Source organism: Solenopsis invicta, chromosome 16 (assembly GCF_016802725.1).
Source record: "Solenopsis invicta isolate M01_SB chromosome 16, UNIL_Sinv_3.0, whole genome shotgun sequence".
NCBI classification, from domain to species: domain Eukaryota; kingdom Metazoa; phylum Arthropoda; class Insecta; order Hymenoptera; family Formicidae; genus Solenopsis; species Solenopsis invicta.
The window spans coordinates 24,544,611-24,561,754 of NC_052679.1; the positions used below are offsets into that span (position 1 = coordinate 24,544,611).

General features: G+C 30.9%; 3 protein-coding genes and 1 pseudogene across 4 annotated transcripts; 1 reads left to right on the forward strand and 3 right to left on the reverse strand.

Annotated features, from left to right (window-relative positions):
- Positions 1-621: 621 nt before the first annotated feature.
- LOC105193808 (cytoplasmic dynein 2 intermediate chain 1) lies at positions 622-9,031 on the reverse strand. Of its 2 annotated transcripts, none has more exons than XM_011158405.3 (16): positions 8,926-9,031; positions 7,405-8,157; positions 5,871-5,987; positions 5,629-5,795; positions 5,269-5,422; positions 5,049-5,189; positions 4,845-4,985; positions 3,854-4,165; positions 2,889-3,061; positions 2,604-2,817; positions 2,370-2,521; positions 2,127-2,266; positions 1,989-2,047; positions 1,764-1,918; positions 1,533-1,665; positions 622-1,443 (listed from the first exon to the last, which is right to left on the reverse strand). In XM_011158405.3, exons 1-16 carry the CDS (start codon positions 8,935-8,937, stop codon positions 1,321-1,323), a joined length of 2,946 nt encoding a protein of 981 aa, XP_011156707.1. In that variant the 5' UTR covers positions 8,938-9,031; the 3' UTR covers positions 622-1,320. The 2 variants fall into 2 exon arrangements, with proteins under 2 accessions (XP_011156707.1, XP_011156708.1); XM_011158406.3 differs by having other exon boundaries at positions 1,233-1,443; positions 5,269-5,419.
- A 1,683-nt stretch (positions 9,032-10,714) lies between these two features.
- Positions 10,715-11,679, reverse strand: LOC113003868 (annotated as a pseudogene).
- Positions 11,680-12,890: 1,211 nt separating this feature from the next.
- LOC105193809 lies at positions 12,891-13,859 on the forward strand. Its single transcript, XM_011158407.2, has 2 exons — positions 12,891-13,093; positions 13,302-13,859. The coding sequence occupies exons 1-2, from the start codon at positions 13,020-13,022 to the stop codon at positions 13,669-13,671; spliced, it is 444 nt and encodes a 147-aa protein (XP_011156709.2). The 5' UTR covers positions 12,891-13,019; the 3' UTR covers positions 13,672-13,859.
- A 225-nt stretch (positions 13,860-14,084) lies between these two features.
- Positions 14,085-15,557, reverse strand: LOC105193810 (nucleolin-like). The gene has a single exon (XM_039458827.1). It carries the CDS (start codon positions 15,553-15,555, stop codon positions 14,743-14,745), a length of 813 nt encoding a protein of 270 aa, XP_039314761.1. The 5' UTR covers positions 15,556-15,557; the 3' UTR covers positions 14,085-14,742.
- Positions 15,558-17,144: the final 1,587 nt, after the last annotated feature.

Sequence of the window (17,144 nt, forward strand, 5' to 3'; positions counted from 1 at the left end):
TGTGATGTCATATATCAAAAGATAGTTCAACAGCAATTATCATGATATATGAATATAAAAATTCTAGTAACGAATATTTTCAATTTGACAACTTATATATTTTGAGCATTTGTCTAAGTTATCATGAATAATAACTTACACAAATATTTTAAAATATTGGTATAAAATATATTCACATATATTATATATTTTTATATATATTTTTGTATACATATATGTGTGTATATATATGCACGGTATTATACATATATATATGCGTACATAATATATATTTTATATAAATATATGTGTATATATGTACATATAATATACATATCCATATGTCCACATTATTTATATATGTATATATACATACTTATTATTTACCTCTCATACGTATGTATCTTGTTCAACACTTCAATAATTTTTCTCTATTTCTTTAAATAAACGTTTATTTCTTTTAATTGTTACATTGTAAATGATTATGTAGAAAGATAATTAAAAATTATCCAAAATCGATGACAGAAACAATTGTTTAATAATAGATCTCAAAAACGAAATTATTATTGAAGTTGTTAAACAATTATCAAACAGTGAAACGTATTGATGTTAAATGATTACTAAAGTTATTAAACAAAAAAGTTTTCTATGAAAAATTTTCTACATTTATTTTTAAGATAAAATCATATATTATCTCAGTTGTATCATCACTAATGAACTGCCTACATCTAAAGCGCGATATCAAATCAGCTAGGCTATGTATAAAACTTTATGTATAATATATAATGTTTGAGTGTGTTTGTATATAATCTTTTCATTTATCCTTATTTATATGATATGTTTTATACGATACTATATAAATGTATGTATAAATATGTTATGAATACACACTATTTTTATCTACATCTTTGGTACTTATTATCCTTGGACGGAATATCGTGATATATTAAGATATAGAAAGATACGAATAAGTGCACAAAAATCTCATTCATTGTATATATGACGCGTAAAATATATAAAATTATAACAATTACAATGTACTCTATTGTACACTGGAAAAATTCAATATTATTCAAAGTTATCAAAGATAATTATCGCTACATGTTATTTTGCAAAAATCTTATAAATTTTGGGATAACATAAAATCATATATCCCTTATCAATTATTACTTTCTATGACTATTATTATATCTCGATATCTATTGCAATGTAATTGCAAGTGCATGTATACACTGGAAGTATAAAATCTGTGACTCTTTCTATATCCAATTCTTTAAAATAACAATCCTAGAAAAACTATTAGTGCCTATACAATTTTCTTTTAACAACATCTATTTTCATTTAGGATACCAAAACGTATCGCGAAAATATGTCCAGCTCTTGCAAAAATTCCTCTTTCTTCGAATAGTAAAAATCTTTTTTCAGTTTATGTACTTCCACATAACCAGATTCCGTGCCAACAGCCTAAAAATATACAAATAAATTTTTTTTAATTTATAACATATAAAAATCTCTTTCAAGCCTTAAGACCATATTTAACTTTTTGAACTCACCAGGTATTGATTCGTCATATCTTGATCCGTTATGCAAGGTGATAGCTGTATGCTACTTATCTTTCCCCACTTTCTCATAGATAATGTATACGTAGGAATGATATCACTTTTACTTAAATCCCACACGTGAATTCTATTAAATTTATAATTTTTATAATTATTGAACAATTACATTAAACGCATTATCTTATTTCTTCACTTAATTTTATTTATTTCATAAAATGTTCTTACCGGGATTTGTTATCCAGAGTATATACAGTTAACGGTTTTGTTTTCGACCATTGCAAAGCTTTAATCTCGTCCGTATATTGTTCATTTTTCAGTTGCACAATTGGTCTCTCCATATTTAAATAGTGAAGTCGAATCGTTCCGTCATCGCAGCCGACCTGATAGATAAAAATCAAATTAATAAGAATAATATAAAATCTTGAAGCTAAACCGCAAAAGAAATCTTACCCAAAAAAAGGATTGACCGAAAGGACAAACATCGATGCAAGTTGATGTACCGCATTCACCTACAATATTTAATTGAAATAAATCTGTTATCATGATGCACATTCAATGCATACATCAAAGTAGACTATTTCCACTCACTTAAATTAGCTGGTTTGTATGTTAGTGGATTAGTTCTGTTACCGATATAAGTAGTATGCAAGACATCAGTACTGTTAGTCGCGATATAAATATTATTAGTATTTGCACTATCCACATGCATATCAACAAACGTATTCATTCTAAAAAAAAATCATAAAATTAGAGAAGGGAGGGGACGAATCTTCAGACATATGTACCGAGTTTCAAACATAAAAAAATAAATTTTAAATCTATTGTATTTACATTTCAGTGTCTTTTTTCCTTAAAAACGTTTTCTGATTCTTTACAAGTCTTATGTCACCCCAATGAGAGAGCCCCAAGTCGTCGATATTTATACCCATGTTATGTACAATACTCCATATTATGAAGCAACCATCCTCATCTAAACTACATATCTGTCAAATACATTAAAAAATTAAAGCATGTGGATAAAATTACATTTTAACAGGTCAACATCAGTATCGTGATAATAACAACCTGGATAGGGACAAACTTATTACTCCTCTCTTTAGCGGAAGTAGTTTCGATCTTAGACAGCACGCGTATTGCGACAACTTGCGACGTATGTGCGTCTAGCTCCACCGTTGTCGTGTAAGTAGGCGTTCTAATCACCCAATCTAATTCGTTAGCTTTATCCGTAATTCTCTGATGCCACATCTCGTCCTCCTTTAGATCCCAGAGACTTAACGATCTAGTTCAATATTTCATTTTTAGATCAATGCGAAACTTAAGAAAGTTTTAAAGAAGACTCAAGTTGCATACCCATCCTCAAGTCCGGCGAATACCATGTTGCAATTCGTTAAGTGAAAGCAACAAGCAGTAATAGGACATTGTGAGTAAAATAATTTCTTCGGCATCGAGGGTTCACAAATATTCCAAACGCATCCGATGCAACAGTCAGTAATATAATCTTGTTTACTTATGGTTTCTATTTCCTGTTTAATATCACAAATTATGATGTTTTCATTCGACTTACATTAATGGGGTACTCAAATTTTGTAAAAGAATTCTCTATAAATTCTCAGATTTTTCAGAAATTTTAATCAAAATTCCAAATAAAATTGGAGACTTTTTTAACAGAACTTCATATTAATATAAAAAATTAGACAAATTATTAGATAAATTTAATACAAGAAAAAAAGCTTGCTATAGTTTGGAGTTTCAATATTTTTAAATAATATAACTTTAAAATCTAATATATTATTTTATCATTAGAAAAAAGTAACAAAAATAAAAAAAATTGTTACTTTCTAATTGTAACGATAACAGGTTACTTCTTAAAATCAATAATGAGTAACGAGAATAAGTTACTTTTTTTAAAGTGACATGACCAACTCTGATAAGAAATATGATTATTATTATGAATTTTATATATACATACACAAACACACATAATTTAGATAAATTTTATGTATAAATTAAATATATAATGTATATTATGGAAATATTAAGAAGTTAACATCAAATTATTAGTTATAATATGCATGGCTGTGTACGACATATTTATTACCAATCGATTGTTATTTTGTCAAATAAAAATCAATTTTGCTTATCAAAAAACAATTTTGCCAGAAAAAGAATTTAAAAATAAAATTCCAAAATGTTCTTTGAATATAGTAAAATTGAATATAAAAATTCATAATTTTCAAGACAACAAAATCTTCTAAAAATTCCAGGTTTTCCTAGTTATAAACATCCTGATTAAAAATAGTATAGCAGCCACATACCTCTTCCACAGGAGCATGTATAGTAAGTAGAACTTTGTTCAAAACGTTCGAATAATGTATAATCTTAACCGCTCTGCTAGCTAAGAACGTTACTGTATGTACAGAAAGCTCCACAAAACCGTCGCTGAACGATATTTCATCTACATCATTTTGAAAAACGGTGCCACCGTGTTCCCTCTCTTCTAACAATGACAATACAACCGTGCCCGCGCGATTAAGAAAGTCGTTTAACCGCAATATATCGTACGACGGCCGTGACGAAAAATTTATATCGTCTATTTCATCCAAATCACTTCCGACGCCAATTTGTTCCTGCAAATTTTTAAAAAATTCAGAATCATATCAATGTTTCCTATCGACGTTTCCAAGACTGAAATGTAGCTTCATAAAAATAGCTCGTTACCATTATTTAGAAAAAAGATAATAATTTATTACTTTTTTGTAATGTTAAAAAGATATTGTATTTTAAAATTACATTATTTAATAATCTCTATAAAAGTCTCTATAAAACAAACTTTACATAAAACTTATCTAATAATTCAATTCTTTATCTTTATTCTTAATTAATATCTTTATTTTTAGTATACTTATCTTTATAAGAATTTAAATTGTAATTTACAAACGCAAATTTTATCAACAGTTTTTATTGCTTTTAAACATTAATATCATTATTAATAATATATTTCAATAATCAATGCCAATACAGAAAATCTACAGTTTACGTTATATGTAGACTTTCAATACTGGCAATGTTTAAAATATATTATAAAATGTAAAAATGAATAAAATATATAATTGCATTTAATGCCCAAAACTTTCGATCTGTCATGCAAATTACTGTATATATTTTCATACTGAAAAGATGTACGAGTCAATTGAATTAATATAAAAATAATGAAGAATTAAATTATAAAAATAATGGTAACAGCATTACAAGTAACGTGTTACTTTGCAAACTGAATATTCTATAATCGACAGTATAAACTATTACCATTTTAAATAAGTTTATATCTTGTTTATCACGCAATTCTTTTCTGCAAGTTATAGGAAATTGCGTCCACTTGTTCCTATAGGACACCTCGTCCGTTTGTATTTCGATGTCTATATTATCATCACCGGTTTGGGTAAATACCTGTGGAACACGATATATGTATAGTAAACAATCGATCACGTTATAATTTACTACATTACGTACTTGTTGTGTATTTAATTTTCCGTAATTTCTTATAAATTCATCGTAGGGTATAGGATTGCATTCTAATAATGACCATTCCATAAAGTCCAACTTTATCATTTCCAACAATTCTTCGCCTCTGCTTCGAGGTTTTCGTAAGTTCTGCAAAGGCAATGTATTAATTTAGATATATAATAATATATTTAACATTATGATACATTCTTAGACAAGTATAAATTACCTCTTCACGTTGATTTTCTTTTGGTTTACGAAAATTAATTAACGGTACTTGTGACAGTGGTGGAGATCTAGTAAAGTCTCCCGAGCGGCTATCTTCGAAGCCCTCATCGGTAGACGACGGCAGAGATTTATTTTCTGCCGGTCTATCGTCGCTGCTTCAAATAAATGTAAACACGTTAAATTATCTATATATTTTATTTTATTCTTTTTAAAACAAAACAACTTTAAAAAGCAAAGCATGAAAAATAGAGAAGCGTAACAATCACATATGACAAGAAACATGCAAGTAACAATAAGTGTGCACAAGTAAAGAAGTAAATCCATTTATTCGTCTTGATATTTGATCTTAGTTATCACAAACCTAAACGTTTTGCCAACCGGCTCTCTTAATTCGGGTAACGGCGGTGTGTTGGTTTGCGTTAAAAGCATAGATTCTATTCGTGCCGCCCGTTTTCTCGCTTCTGCGAGATCGTAATGTCCCGAATCAAGCATACGTTCCTCTTCAACCTTCACCTGTTCCGTGTTTCTCTGCGGTTCAAGAAAACCGTTATTGTAAAATGATATGTCTTAATGTATGAATAAGCATTAAATGAGTAATAATACCTTCTCCCGAGCGTGTAATTCAATAGGTTCTAAATGGGAACTGCTTCCACTGCTATCTGATTTTTCACTAATTGGAGTATCGCTATCAGTGCATTCTTGAAAGTCCGATTCGTAATCCTGAAAAATAACACAAAGTATATAATTGTACACATACCTTTATTTAAAGATTGGTAAAATGGATCGATTTTGGTTTTCAGAGTGGCAAATTAAAATGGTATGTTTTTTTCGTAGTTTTTGAGTTGCAAAATCTAATTCTGATCTTCAAAAAATGTTAATTTGTCAGAAAAGTATCTAAATTAGCATATAAAGCTATTAAACATGTAGTATTGTACATTATTATTGTTGAACTATATAACTGTATTAATTCCTGTTTTGCTGCTAGTAAATAATAATGCTTTCATCTCTAATTCATGTTGTGCTTGATAAAAAAAATTAAAAAAAACGATTAACATCTTAAAAAAAAAAAACGTGGACATTATTGATGGCAACTATTTCAAATCCTGACTGCGGCACTTGAAAGCATTATTGTTCATTATGTCTTCCAAGAACTTGCTTCTAGAGTATTTTGTATTTTAATATACTATAACATTTCACTGCTGAAAACTGGAAGATTCGTGCAAAAATGTTTTTAAGTAAGATCCGTTTTAATCAAATAAGGTCTTCTTTATTTATATCGTATATCGGTCAATATTCATTTAATATTGTTGATACTTATCAGTATAAATTGATTATCAATTTAATAATGTAATATTATTTTGATTCGATGTAAAAGTGTTTCAAGATCGCGAAAGTAATGGTACATAGTTCGAAAAACTAAAAATATGTATAAGATCACATACAAAATAGTTGAGCACCAGAGTTAGGCATTATTCGTTATTTTTAAAATAATTTTTTATTTAAATGATTTAAATAAAATTTTATTCGTTATTTGCACATTATTTTCCTAATAAAAACAAAACCGATAGAAAACGACAGAAAGTGCCAGAAACCTGATTCAAAACGATAGAATTCTAGAATTGTTTTTAATCAGGTTTTTAGCACTATCGTTTTCTATCAATTTTTTTTTATCGGGATTATTATTCGCATTATTCATTATTCATATTATTGACTATTATTTAATATTCGCGTTATTCATTATTCGAACATATATTATTTATTATTCGCAGCATTATTCATTATTCATATTATTGTCTATTATTTATTATTTACGTTATTCGTTATTCGCATTATTCTTTATTCGCATTATTTTTATTTATATTATTTTTTATTCGTATTATTCTTTTTTTTTATCATTATCTACATAATAAATTTCTTTTCTCATTGTTATTATTATATTCACTTATAAAATAGCCTCTTATTTTATATTTTATAACTTAATTGCTGATTTTCACACTTTCCTAACAAATTGAACTTTTTTAAAGAATCAAATCAGCAACTCGGAAACTACAAAAAAAAAAACATACTTGCCACTCCAAGGGTCAAAATCGGACCGTCCGATTTATCCATCGTCCTTTCCCTTCTTTTTATTTCTTACTTCAAAATCGTCTTCATAATCATAATTTGTCTCATCCAAGTCCGCTTGTGTATCAGTACGACTGTTCGTTACTATGTTCTTCTTTTGTTCTGTTTTCTCCGCAATGTCTGGTTTCTTTACGGCGCTGTGCAACATCCTTATCTCGCTTGGACTCAGCGTCCTGGATTTCCTACGTTCGCTAGATGATATACGTGGTTTATTTCGATCAGGTGCGGGATAATCTTGTAATTTCTCTTTATCCTTCGATGATCGATGCGCAATCTTCTCATTAGATTTAGTATTACGCTTACTCGTAGTCGATTGTGGTACATATATTGTACTCTGACCTCTCTTCTCTGAATATCCCACTTGTTCTCTAGATTTCCTCTTCTTGACTGTACTGTCGTCGCTTGATTTAATAGCATTTTCAAGTCTTTTGGAGATTGTACTCTTCGTTAACGAATGACTAGACGAAGCATTAAGACTAGATTTTGACGTTGAAGATACTTGCTTAACAGTCTTAACTTGAGAAGATCCGACAGATGGCTTAATAATATTTCTAGTTGAATGTGTTCTCGTTGAAATATTCTGTAATGATTTGGATCCTCTGTCACTGTCTCCTTTGTGTTCAACAGGTTGAGACTTCCTTGGAAAATTAGAATCTGATTTTTTTGAATCTGCTGTTTCTACTTTGCCTTCACTGCTGGATTTTTTTGGTTTTGACCGCACTCGTGTATTGATTTCATCTTTTGAGCCAGTTTTTTTAGTTGCTCCCTAAAAAGAAATAAATTGTTATTGCTACAATAAAATTTACATACACTTGATAGTATTAAATTAAAATAAATAATGTTTTCTTTAACTGAGAAAATATAGTTTTAGAAAATATCATAGTGTTGTAAATAACATCATATATTTAACATAATAATTTAATTGTATTGTGCTAATAATAGATACACAAAATTTAACCAAAATATTATATAGCAATAACTAAATAGTTAATAAATTAACAAAAATTAAATAAAAATTAAATAAAATTGTTTGACACTGTTTAAAAAACTTTTTTTATTTCAAACATTGTTATATAGGCTATATTGCTTCCACATTCCTACAGCGTGAAACAAATTATTGTACAAGCAATGAGTTTCTAAAGCCAATTTTTACGTCATCGAAGTTCAAAAATAAAAACAACACAAAACTGTGTCACACTTTCCATAAGTAACAAAGAATGCGTATAAAATCATTTTATATTAATGACAATGAGTTATAGGAAATCAATACTCTCTCTCCTTCTCTCTCGTGCATTATTATCATAACATTCTTTACGTAGATGTAGAATGTAAAAAGATGTCAATAGTTTCGAGGTTGACACAAGTCATAAGTGAAGTAGAGCCTTGACCGTGTCAAATGTCAAATTCACGCGGTCAATTAATATACGAATCGAAAAGGAATGAAATTTGCAGGCTTATATCTTTGCGATAAAGAATGCAATACGCGATACGTTAATCTGACTAATATGTTAATAAAAATTATCGAGACACTTACTTTATTGGACATTATGTCGCTAATTGATCAGCGTTGACAGCTACAGACGATCCTAAGGCAACCATGATGTAAACTAAAGCGACTGCAATGCTTACAGAGGATCGGATTTTTCTTGCAACGACGAGCGGAAGTGCGCTTCGTTTTGCCGACATACGGTAATAATAGTTTGTACCGGCCGTAACTAATACATTTTATTGCTGTGCGTAAAAATTCTCGTTTAACCGACTGATAAAATATAAACTGAGAAAAGCAGGATTGTGTCGTACATTTCAAAATTACATTTATATGGATTATTTTTACGTATTATGTACATAATTCAATTCATTAATCGCTGATTTTTATTAAATCTTATATTTGCCCATACAGCACACTAATATTGTATTAACATCTCAGCAATATTCTCAATAATGATCTATTCACTCGTGTTCAGCAAGAGCTGGCACATCTTCAAGAATAAGCAGAAGAATAAGGCATTCATCTAAGAGTTGAGCCTCAGAAATCCCTAATGGAAGGACTCGATTGATTTTTGCGTTACTAGAACTAGTTTCAGGTTTTTCAACTTATAAGGTTGAAGAAATCCAAAATATTTAGCTGTCTCAAACTTTAAAGTAGATTTTAATAATAGATGTTCAAGCTGCTTTGTAATGCTGTTGAATATTATCGAGATTTCAAATAAATAGTAAAAAAAAAGAGAAAAAGTAATCAAATTTTAAAAAAGGACCACATGCAAAAAAAGGGACAAAAAGTGAAGAAAGAACTCGCTAACATCGCTGTGATTAATATAGTTTATTTAAATTTTAATAATTTGCAATTTTTTGAACTCTGATAAATTACTTCAACCAACTCCGATTTAATTGAAGTTGATTCAAGGCCCTAATGTTCTTAATTTCAAATTATTATTATAATCATTGATTTTCGATAGTTTTACAAAAATATTTCTTTATAAACATCTAAAGTTCTTTGTTAAACTTCTTTTAGAATTTTAAAAGTAATGACCCTAAAAATTAGTTGGATATTTGAGAATGTTATTACTTGCAGCCACTTGACTACGTGGGAATTCCAGACGAAAGAACCAACTCTGGCTATGTGTTCGTTTATTGCGCGCATTCTCTTCATTAGATTGCAATCCCACAATTCTCTATTGCTTATTATAGTACCTACTACTAAATGCGGGTATTCCTGAATCCATATGACGGAGCACATGTACGTGTTGCTTCCAATCGTTCGCTTTCAATTAGAATAACTATTCTATAGTACCAGTATTCCCATTCCACAAATAAACGTTAGCGCTTAATGCCACGACCAAAAGATATTACTGTTCGACGAATCTACTAAATTTAGATTTATAAAAAACCATATTTTTATTGCCATCTTCTTCTGTCTCTTTCTGCAGATAACAAATGCAAAAACAGAGGCCGCTTACAACAATCGTCAATGATCTCAGGCGCATTCAGTATTTTATCAAAAGTTTGCAATATGTATCGTGTGGAAATTCTGACGCTAGCCAGTGTTTTGGCTTAACTGTTAAGGACCTTCAGGGCCGAATTAGCTCTCAAGCCTAATTTAGGCTATTGTCTAGAGGCGGCAAATTTAGAAAGACGGCATTTTGTAAAACAGTTTTTTTTTTAAACTTATCTTATAGTGGCTGACGCAATCAACTAAAATTTTTTACATAAAATAATATAAGAAGAAAGCAGAATTTACACAATATAAAATTTGATTAATTTAAGTTACACTTGAGGCTTGAATAAGAACAGCAAAGATTTAATAGAGATGTCTAGGGGCGACATGAGTCTTAATCCGCCCTTGAGAATCTTCGGAGGATTCTGAAATCCCTCCAGTGGCACTGATATATAATCTGACAAGACAAAACTCGCGTATTGTTTATATCGCTATTATGAAGATTTTCTCCTACGATACGTTGCATCTCTCGCTTCGATCATAAAACTTGCTTTATCAACTTCGTCCCTATCTTGTTCCGCATTCTGTTGATAAATAATCTAATGTAAAACAAAAATAATGTAAAATATATACCTAAAATGAGAAAAGCTCTGAAGAGATAAATCAAATAATAAATAAATGCCGTAAAAGCCAACACAGAATGTTCGTGTAATAATTAGTTCATGTAATTGACAACAATTATTACAAACGTTTCAATCCTCTGGTTAAATAATGTATATACATACTAAGAATTTATAATCTGGTAATATTTTTAAAAGTCACCAATACTTGCTTACCTTGAAGTAGCTCAATTCAAAGTGAGTTGTTGCTCTAAATGGAATAAATCTATTGCCACCACACTGAGTGGCTTGACCTGTCATACAGGGTAATTGAAATTTTGTTTCTTTCAACATATAAATATCACCAACATAATAAATATTAGATATCTTACTTGGAGACTTCTTGGGCAGCTTTCGTTTCTTTTTGTTGGGATTTTTCCAGTAAAACTGCTACTGCTTGTAAGGGAAGTAATTTTCTTTGATAAATTCAAACTGAGATTAGAGGTGAAACATGAGATACACGTGAGACGATACTTATTATAAACAAAGCCGATGTTTGCATCTGATAAATTTACTCGATACGTGTAATTGATTTATCGATAAATTGACGGAGCAACAATAAATTGATGAACGCATTTAAAAAAACGGGTATTCTTGACGGAAATTTCTTTTACCATCGTAGGACCGCTCATTTGATTGCGTCGTCCATGCGGATTAGATCGTCGAGCTCCTTCATAAATTTTAGATTTGACATGACAGGTGAGTGAATAGTGCGTGCCCTCGAATGCACAACTAACTTCTAAAAATTTTTAAATGAGTCGAGACCGACTCGAACCGAACAATTAACGCGGCCGGGGGCTCTATTCTTGAAAACATGCAAAAAACTTTTGTATACGAAAGTTATTCGCATGTTTTCAAGAATGGGGCTTCGAATCGTCATGACGAAACCAGCGCCAAGAACAGCATTGCGTTGGTCCAGCTTTCGCAAATGCTCGATGATACGCGTTGATCAACGTGGATTCTCTCGTGACTGCTCGTAACTCGTGACATAACACTGTTGGCGCAATCAGTTTTCCTCTACAGTCAGTTTTTAATAATTTGATTATAACATTAGTAGCAAAATTAATTTTTGCAATGTATTTTTTACGTCAATAATATTTTTTTTTGCGTTCCGGTTTTATTTACAATTGTTATTTTTAGGCCATGGGTAGAAACAAGTTTTAATTATTTATATAGTTTATTATCTTTTTGCATAAAATATAAATGATTTAAAAAAGAGTCACATATGTTTTTTTAGTAATTTTTTTTTTTTTTTTTTTTGTAGAATTGATTGGTTCCTTCAGTTTCCCTCTACAATCAATTTTTAATAATTTGTTTGTAACAATTAGTTTCAAAATTAATTTTTGAAAAATGCTTTTTATATCAGTAATGTTTTTTTATGTCTGGCCCTATTTCCAATTATTATTTTTTAGCTATGATTTTTGCTGATCTAGCCATGGGCTTTAATCCGAATTAAATATATACATATCTTTACGTCGATTTGTATACGACAATTTTAATGTACATATATGCATACACCAGTGCTCACTGCGTTCAACCAAATTTGTTATAAGTTGACCAATCACTGAATGAATAAATGCTTTGTTCGGAATTATCAGTATCTAAGTTATATTTAAACAATTGTTATAATTTTATAAATTTTTTTCACTTAAATATTTATTTCTATTATAAATTCAATAATAATAAATACAATAATAAATACTTATTAATAATAAATAAATAATTTCAATGTTTCAAATTTCATTATTATTTATCTTTTAAAAAACAGTAATAGCTCTCTTTTCCTTTTCTTTCCTTTTTGTTGAAAAGAAAGAAAAGTTATGTGTCTCACCTCCACCTTTTAATCTGGAGAACCTCCTTAAGACAGTTTTAAACATAATAAGAATCGACTATGAATACCGGCCTAAGATAAAACAAAATACTATTTCACAATTAAACCATTAACCTAAATTTTGGTCTTTCTTCTACAGTTTTTACGAATCGACTAATTCCTTAATTTTATAACGAGCACACGTATCCTGTCGCTTAATTGTCATGACCGCAGATCGGAGACTGTATCGTCCAAGAAGCGTGCGCCGACATCGCGCTGCGTTCGATCATGCATACAGGTCAAGCTGCACACGCCAATCTTCTTAACATGAAAATATTAGATTGATCAAAAAGTTTATTCGTTTCTTTCCTACGAGACTTAATTGCACTAAACAACCGATCATGTCGACAATTATGCTACGGCATTAAGCAACTATGAAACAAAATGACGCATAGAGTTACAAGGCAAAAAATAGCTTCGTTATAATTTATATTATTCCCAATTAGGTCAGCTGTCCCGGCGCGACACAGCAAAGAGCATTTTCCCCAGCGAGACGTTGAAAAATCGACTGTGTTCGATTTGGTGTACAAATATCTGGGCAAATGCGCCGAGAAGGAGATGAAGTGGAAGCAGCGAAACTGCGCGTGCAACAAATTCAATAAACGACACGCGAGAAAGAAAGACATTCACGGACGTGACGTAGCTACAATTCGTACAAATCTCGACGAAAGAATCTTTGGTGATAATAAGGAGAGACCTCGATTACGCGCGGATAAAAATATACTTTCTAATAGAGTGTCTAGAAGTTCGTCGAGAGAATGTATCGCCGATTACGCGAGAGCCGTCCGCGATGGTACATATAACAAATTCGTTTAAATGTTCAGAGATCGAATATAGCTCGATCAAAGAGCCATAAATTCGTAGAATCAAATCTTTGAAAGTTTTCAGAACAAAAAAAAAGAAAAGATAAATATAGAAACAAAATGACGAATGAAAACACGAATTGATTGTATCAGTAGCGCGTTTAATTTACCTATAGGCTTTTAGAGCTCTAGGGCTCTAGAGAGAGGGGCTTTTTATAAAATAATATTTTGTTTTTTTAATTATTTGTCCTTGTCCTTAATAAATTGTAGAAATTAAGTGTAAAATATTTTATTAGTGTTTATTTATTGGAGAGAAAGCTAGATTGGGATAAAAATGACAAGCTTTAGCTTTATAGCAAACTTTATAAACGAGGTATTCTGATTGTTATAAAGTTTATTGATTCCTTCTGTTCAGGACGAAAACGTGCGAAATTTTGTGTGCAAGAACTGCAAAAAGCGCTTATATACGGTTTGCAATCCGGATTGTTGATCCCGATCGACCGACGGAAGAATGTGCTACGCGTTTCGCAAAAGTTGGGAACGTTTCTGTCAAGAAAAAACGATGAAAATTCGTTGAATACCACGTCTAACGATTCTGAATATTCTACGTAAGATCGACAGACTTGATCATAACAAATTCAATCGTCGAAAAAATAATGTGACACAGTTTGTGATTTTTGCAATGTTATTTTTTTTAATTTTATACTTAAATATTTAAATAAAAATAATTACATATTATAATCAAAATATACGTGATAAAATCGGTAAAAAAAATTATATTTTTATTTCTGTCGATTTTAATTTAAAATTTAACACAAGCGTATTTTACTTATGAGGGGCAACAAATTATTATTAAAATAACAACGCAAAATTCTTATAAATTGGACAAAAAAATTTACATAAAACTTTTCATTTTTAATTCTAACATCTTTAAGAAACTAGGAAAGTCGAATCTTAGAGTTGCGAATTAATTTTATTTCCATGTCGTAACTTATGACAGTTGTCATGCTAAGAGAGTAATAAGATTTATTTTCTCAAGCTCTTAAAATTGTATTTATACAACGCTCTTGAATTCTGATGCGCATTATTGCCTTCTTCGTCCGCGTCGTTCGCATTCTTGACGACATCGCCGGATCCACCTTCTTAGCTCTCGTTCACGTGCCGCAGGTCTTCTATGGGGAACTCGGGCCCTCAATTCTTCGTACACACTATCTTCCTCATCGCCTTCGTCCTCTTCTTGTACCCTTTCCCCTTCGTCTTCTACATCCTGTTCTTCCATCTGTTCCCCTTCGTCTTCTTCAACCTCTTCAACGACGTCGCGACGACGACCATTCCGTTGATTCCTGATGACGCGAGGACGATCACCAGGACAAATCCTCGCATGTTCATCACGGGTAACAGCTTCGATGTCACAAGTGCAGTCTACATCCTCTTCCGTCGTGGTCTCATCGTCTTTCTCATCCGCGAGTTGTACTCCTCGATCTTCCACTCGAGCTTTCTTCGCATTTCTATCTGGAGCTAATGAAGGAGTCCTCAAGAATTCTCTGGAAGGCCCGGGAATCGGTTCCTCGTGATCGTTACGTTGTTTCATCCCGATGTCGCGACGGTCCGCGTTGTCTCTTTCGTCGGCTGATATACCAGTTGAATGAAAAACGGGTTCCAAATCCTCAGGGAGATCGACAGTAGAAGTTCTCAGAAGCTCGGCACGCGACTCTCTTGAATCTTGACGAGGATATCTCCTAGAAAATCGCGCGCCATTTCTTCGATCATCGAAGCTTTTCCGTCTTCTCGACGCGTCGTCTGTCATGCGACCAGTGCAATCCAAGGAACAACCATTCCGTTTCGTCGATTTGACAACGGGGCCGACCAAGTGGTATTCGTTGCTCAATAATTCCATGACAAATCTATTTAAAACGCCGTGCATGTTATTAATTGATAATAAACAACAAAAAGTCTTTAAAAAAAAAATTAAGTAGAAAAAAAAAAACTCTTCAGATAACAATGAACAACGAAAGAAAGAATTATAAATATTTTTTTTTTTATTTTTAATTTTATTAGTCGATACTGGAATATTAAACCAGAATGTCACGAGTGCACACCATAAAGTAACAGTAAACAATTCCTTCGTTATGGAGTTTTAATAGATATCCAATTTTTATTGTTCACTTACAGGTAAAGTTGCCCATTAGGAGATACCTTTTTTTAAAGGCTTACAATTTATATTAAATTTATACCATTAACTCCTATTTTTATATTCAAATTATTGTAAGTATATTTAAGTTTTATCGCCAAAAGTTAGCAACCGATAATAGTTACAGTGATAGTTGTTGTATATGACATTTTTTACTAAAATCGCCGATTTCACTAATTCAAAAAAAGAGTTTCTAATATGAAACACAAAGATTTTTTTATATAAGATGGGTGTTATAGACTTGGACCTTGCTAGGTTCAAATTAGGCTTCAGACTCACAATTTAGTTGACCAATAGCTTTTTTAATAGTCAAAAACTTTTAATAACATTTTTCTCCAAAATCTATTCTCTTCGAGATATTTTAAATTTTAAAGTCTCAGTGTTAATGCTGATAGTCACACTTTCAAGTCTCATAATTCAAAAGTCCTCAATGAAAAACTTTATTATAGCATTTTGGAAAGCTCTCAAAGTCAGAACAAACGGCAATAATAAACGGGGATTTTTGAGTGTCTCATATTATGAATTCCACGTTTTGCGGTTTTACAATCACCAGTCTAATATTTATAATTAAGCAAATCTTCACATACTATATTTTTTTATTAATTCGACTTTACTCTATCACTGCATGCAGATTTTATTATTAAATATTTGTTTCTTTTATTATAAACAAAGTTTAAAGACTCATCTCAATAAATTTTGATAACATCCAATTTCAAAAAAAATTTTTTAACGACTGCACGGATGATGTAATAATGAATTTTCTTTTAAGTTGATTTCATTCCAGAAGAGTAATAAGTTTATGATGGTATCAACCACAGACATTTATTAATGTAACGGAAACCTCGGTACCTCATACTAGGAATATCCCATAATAGGCTTTACCCTGCTGAGGATAGTTCAGAAAACTACCAAAACTTCTAAAATAAAGTCTGCATATTAAACAAAAATAATTTGCACACTTATTACTGCGTTTTACTCTCATCAGCCCGATGACTAATTTAATCATTATATTTATATTAAACTCTCTAGAATAACAATCTTACAAATACTTCCATATATCGTTCCGGAGTGTGTTAAAATGTAACGATATGTATTGTGTCGTTAAAAAAAAACATTAAAAATAACAAAATTGGAAAAAATAAAAATTAATACATGAGAATTATACGAGTACACACAAGTGATTTTGCTTGTAAGAGACGCGTTTCATCCGATCTGTCTGACCTTCGGCGAAGCGACGTCGGGAACTAACCCTTGAGAACAGACCTGTCTCAGCGCGGTCCGCACCTGAGCATAAA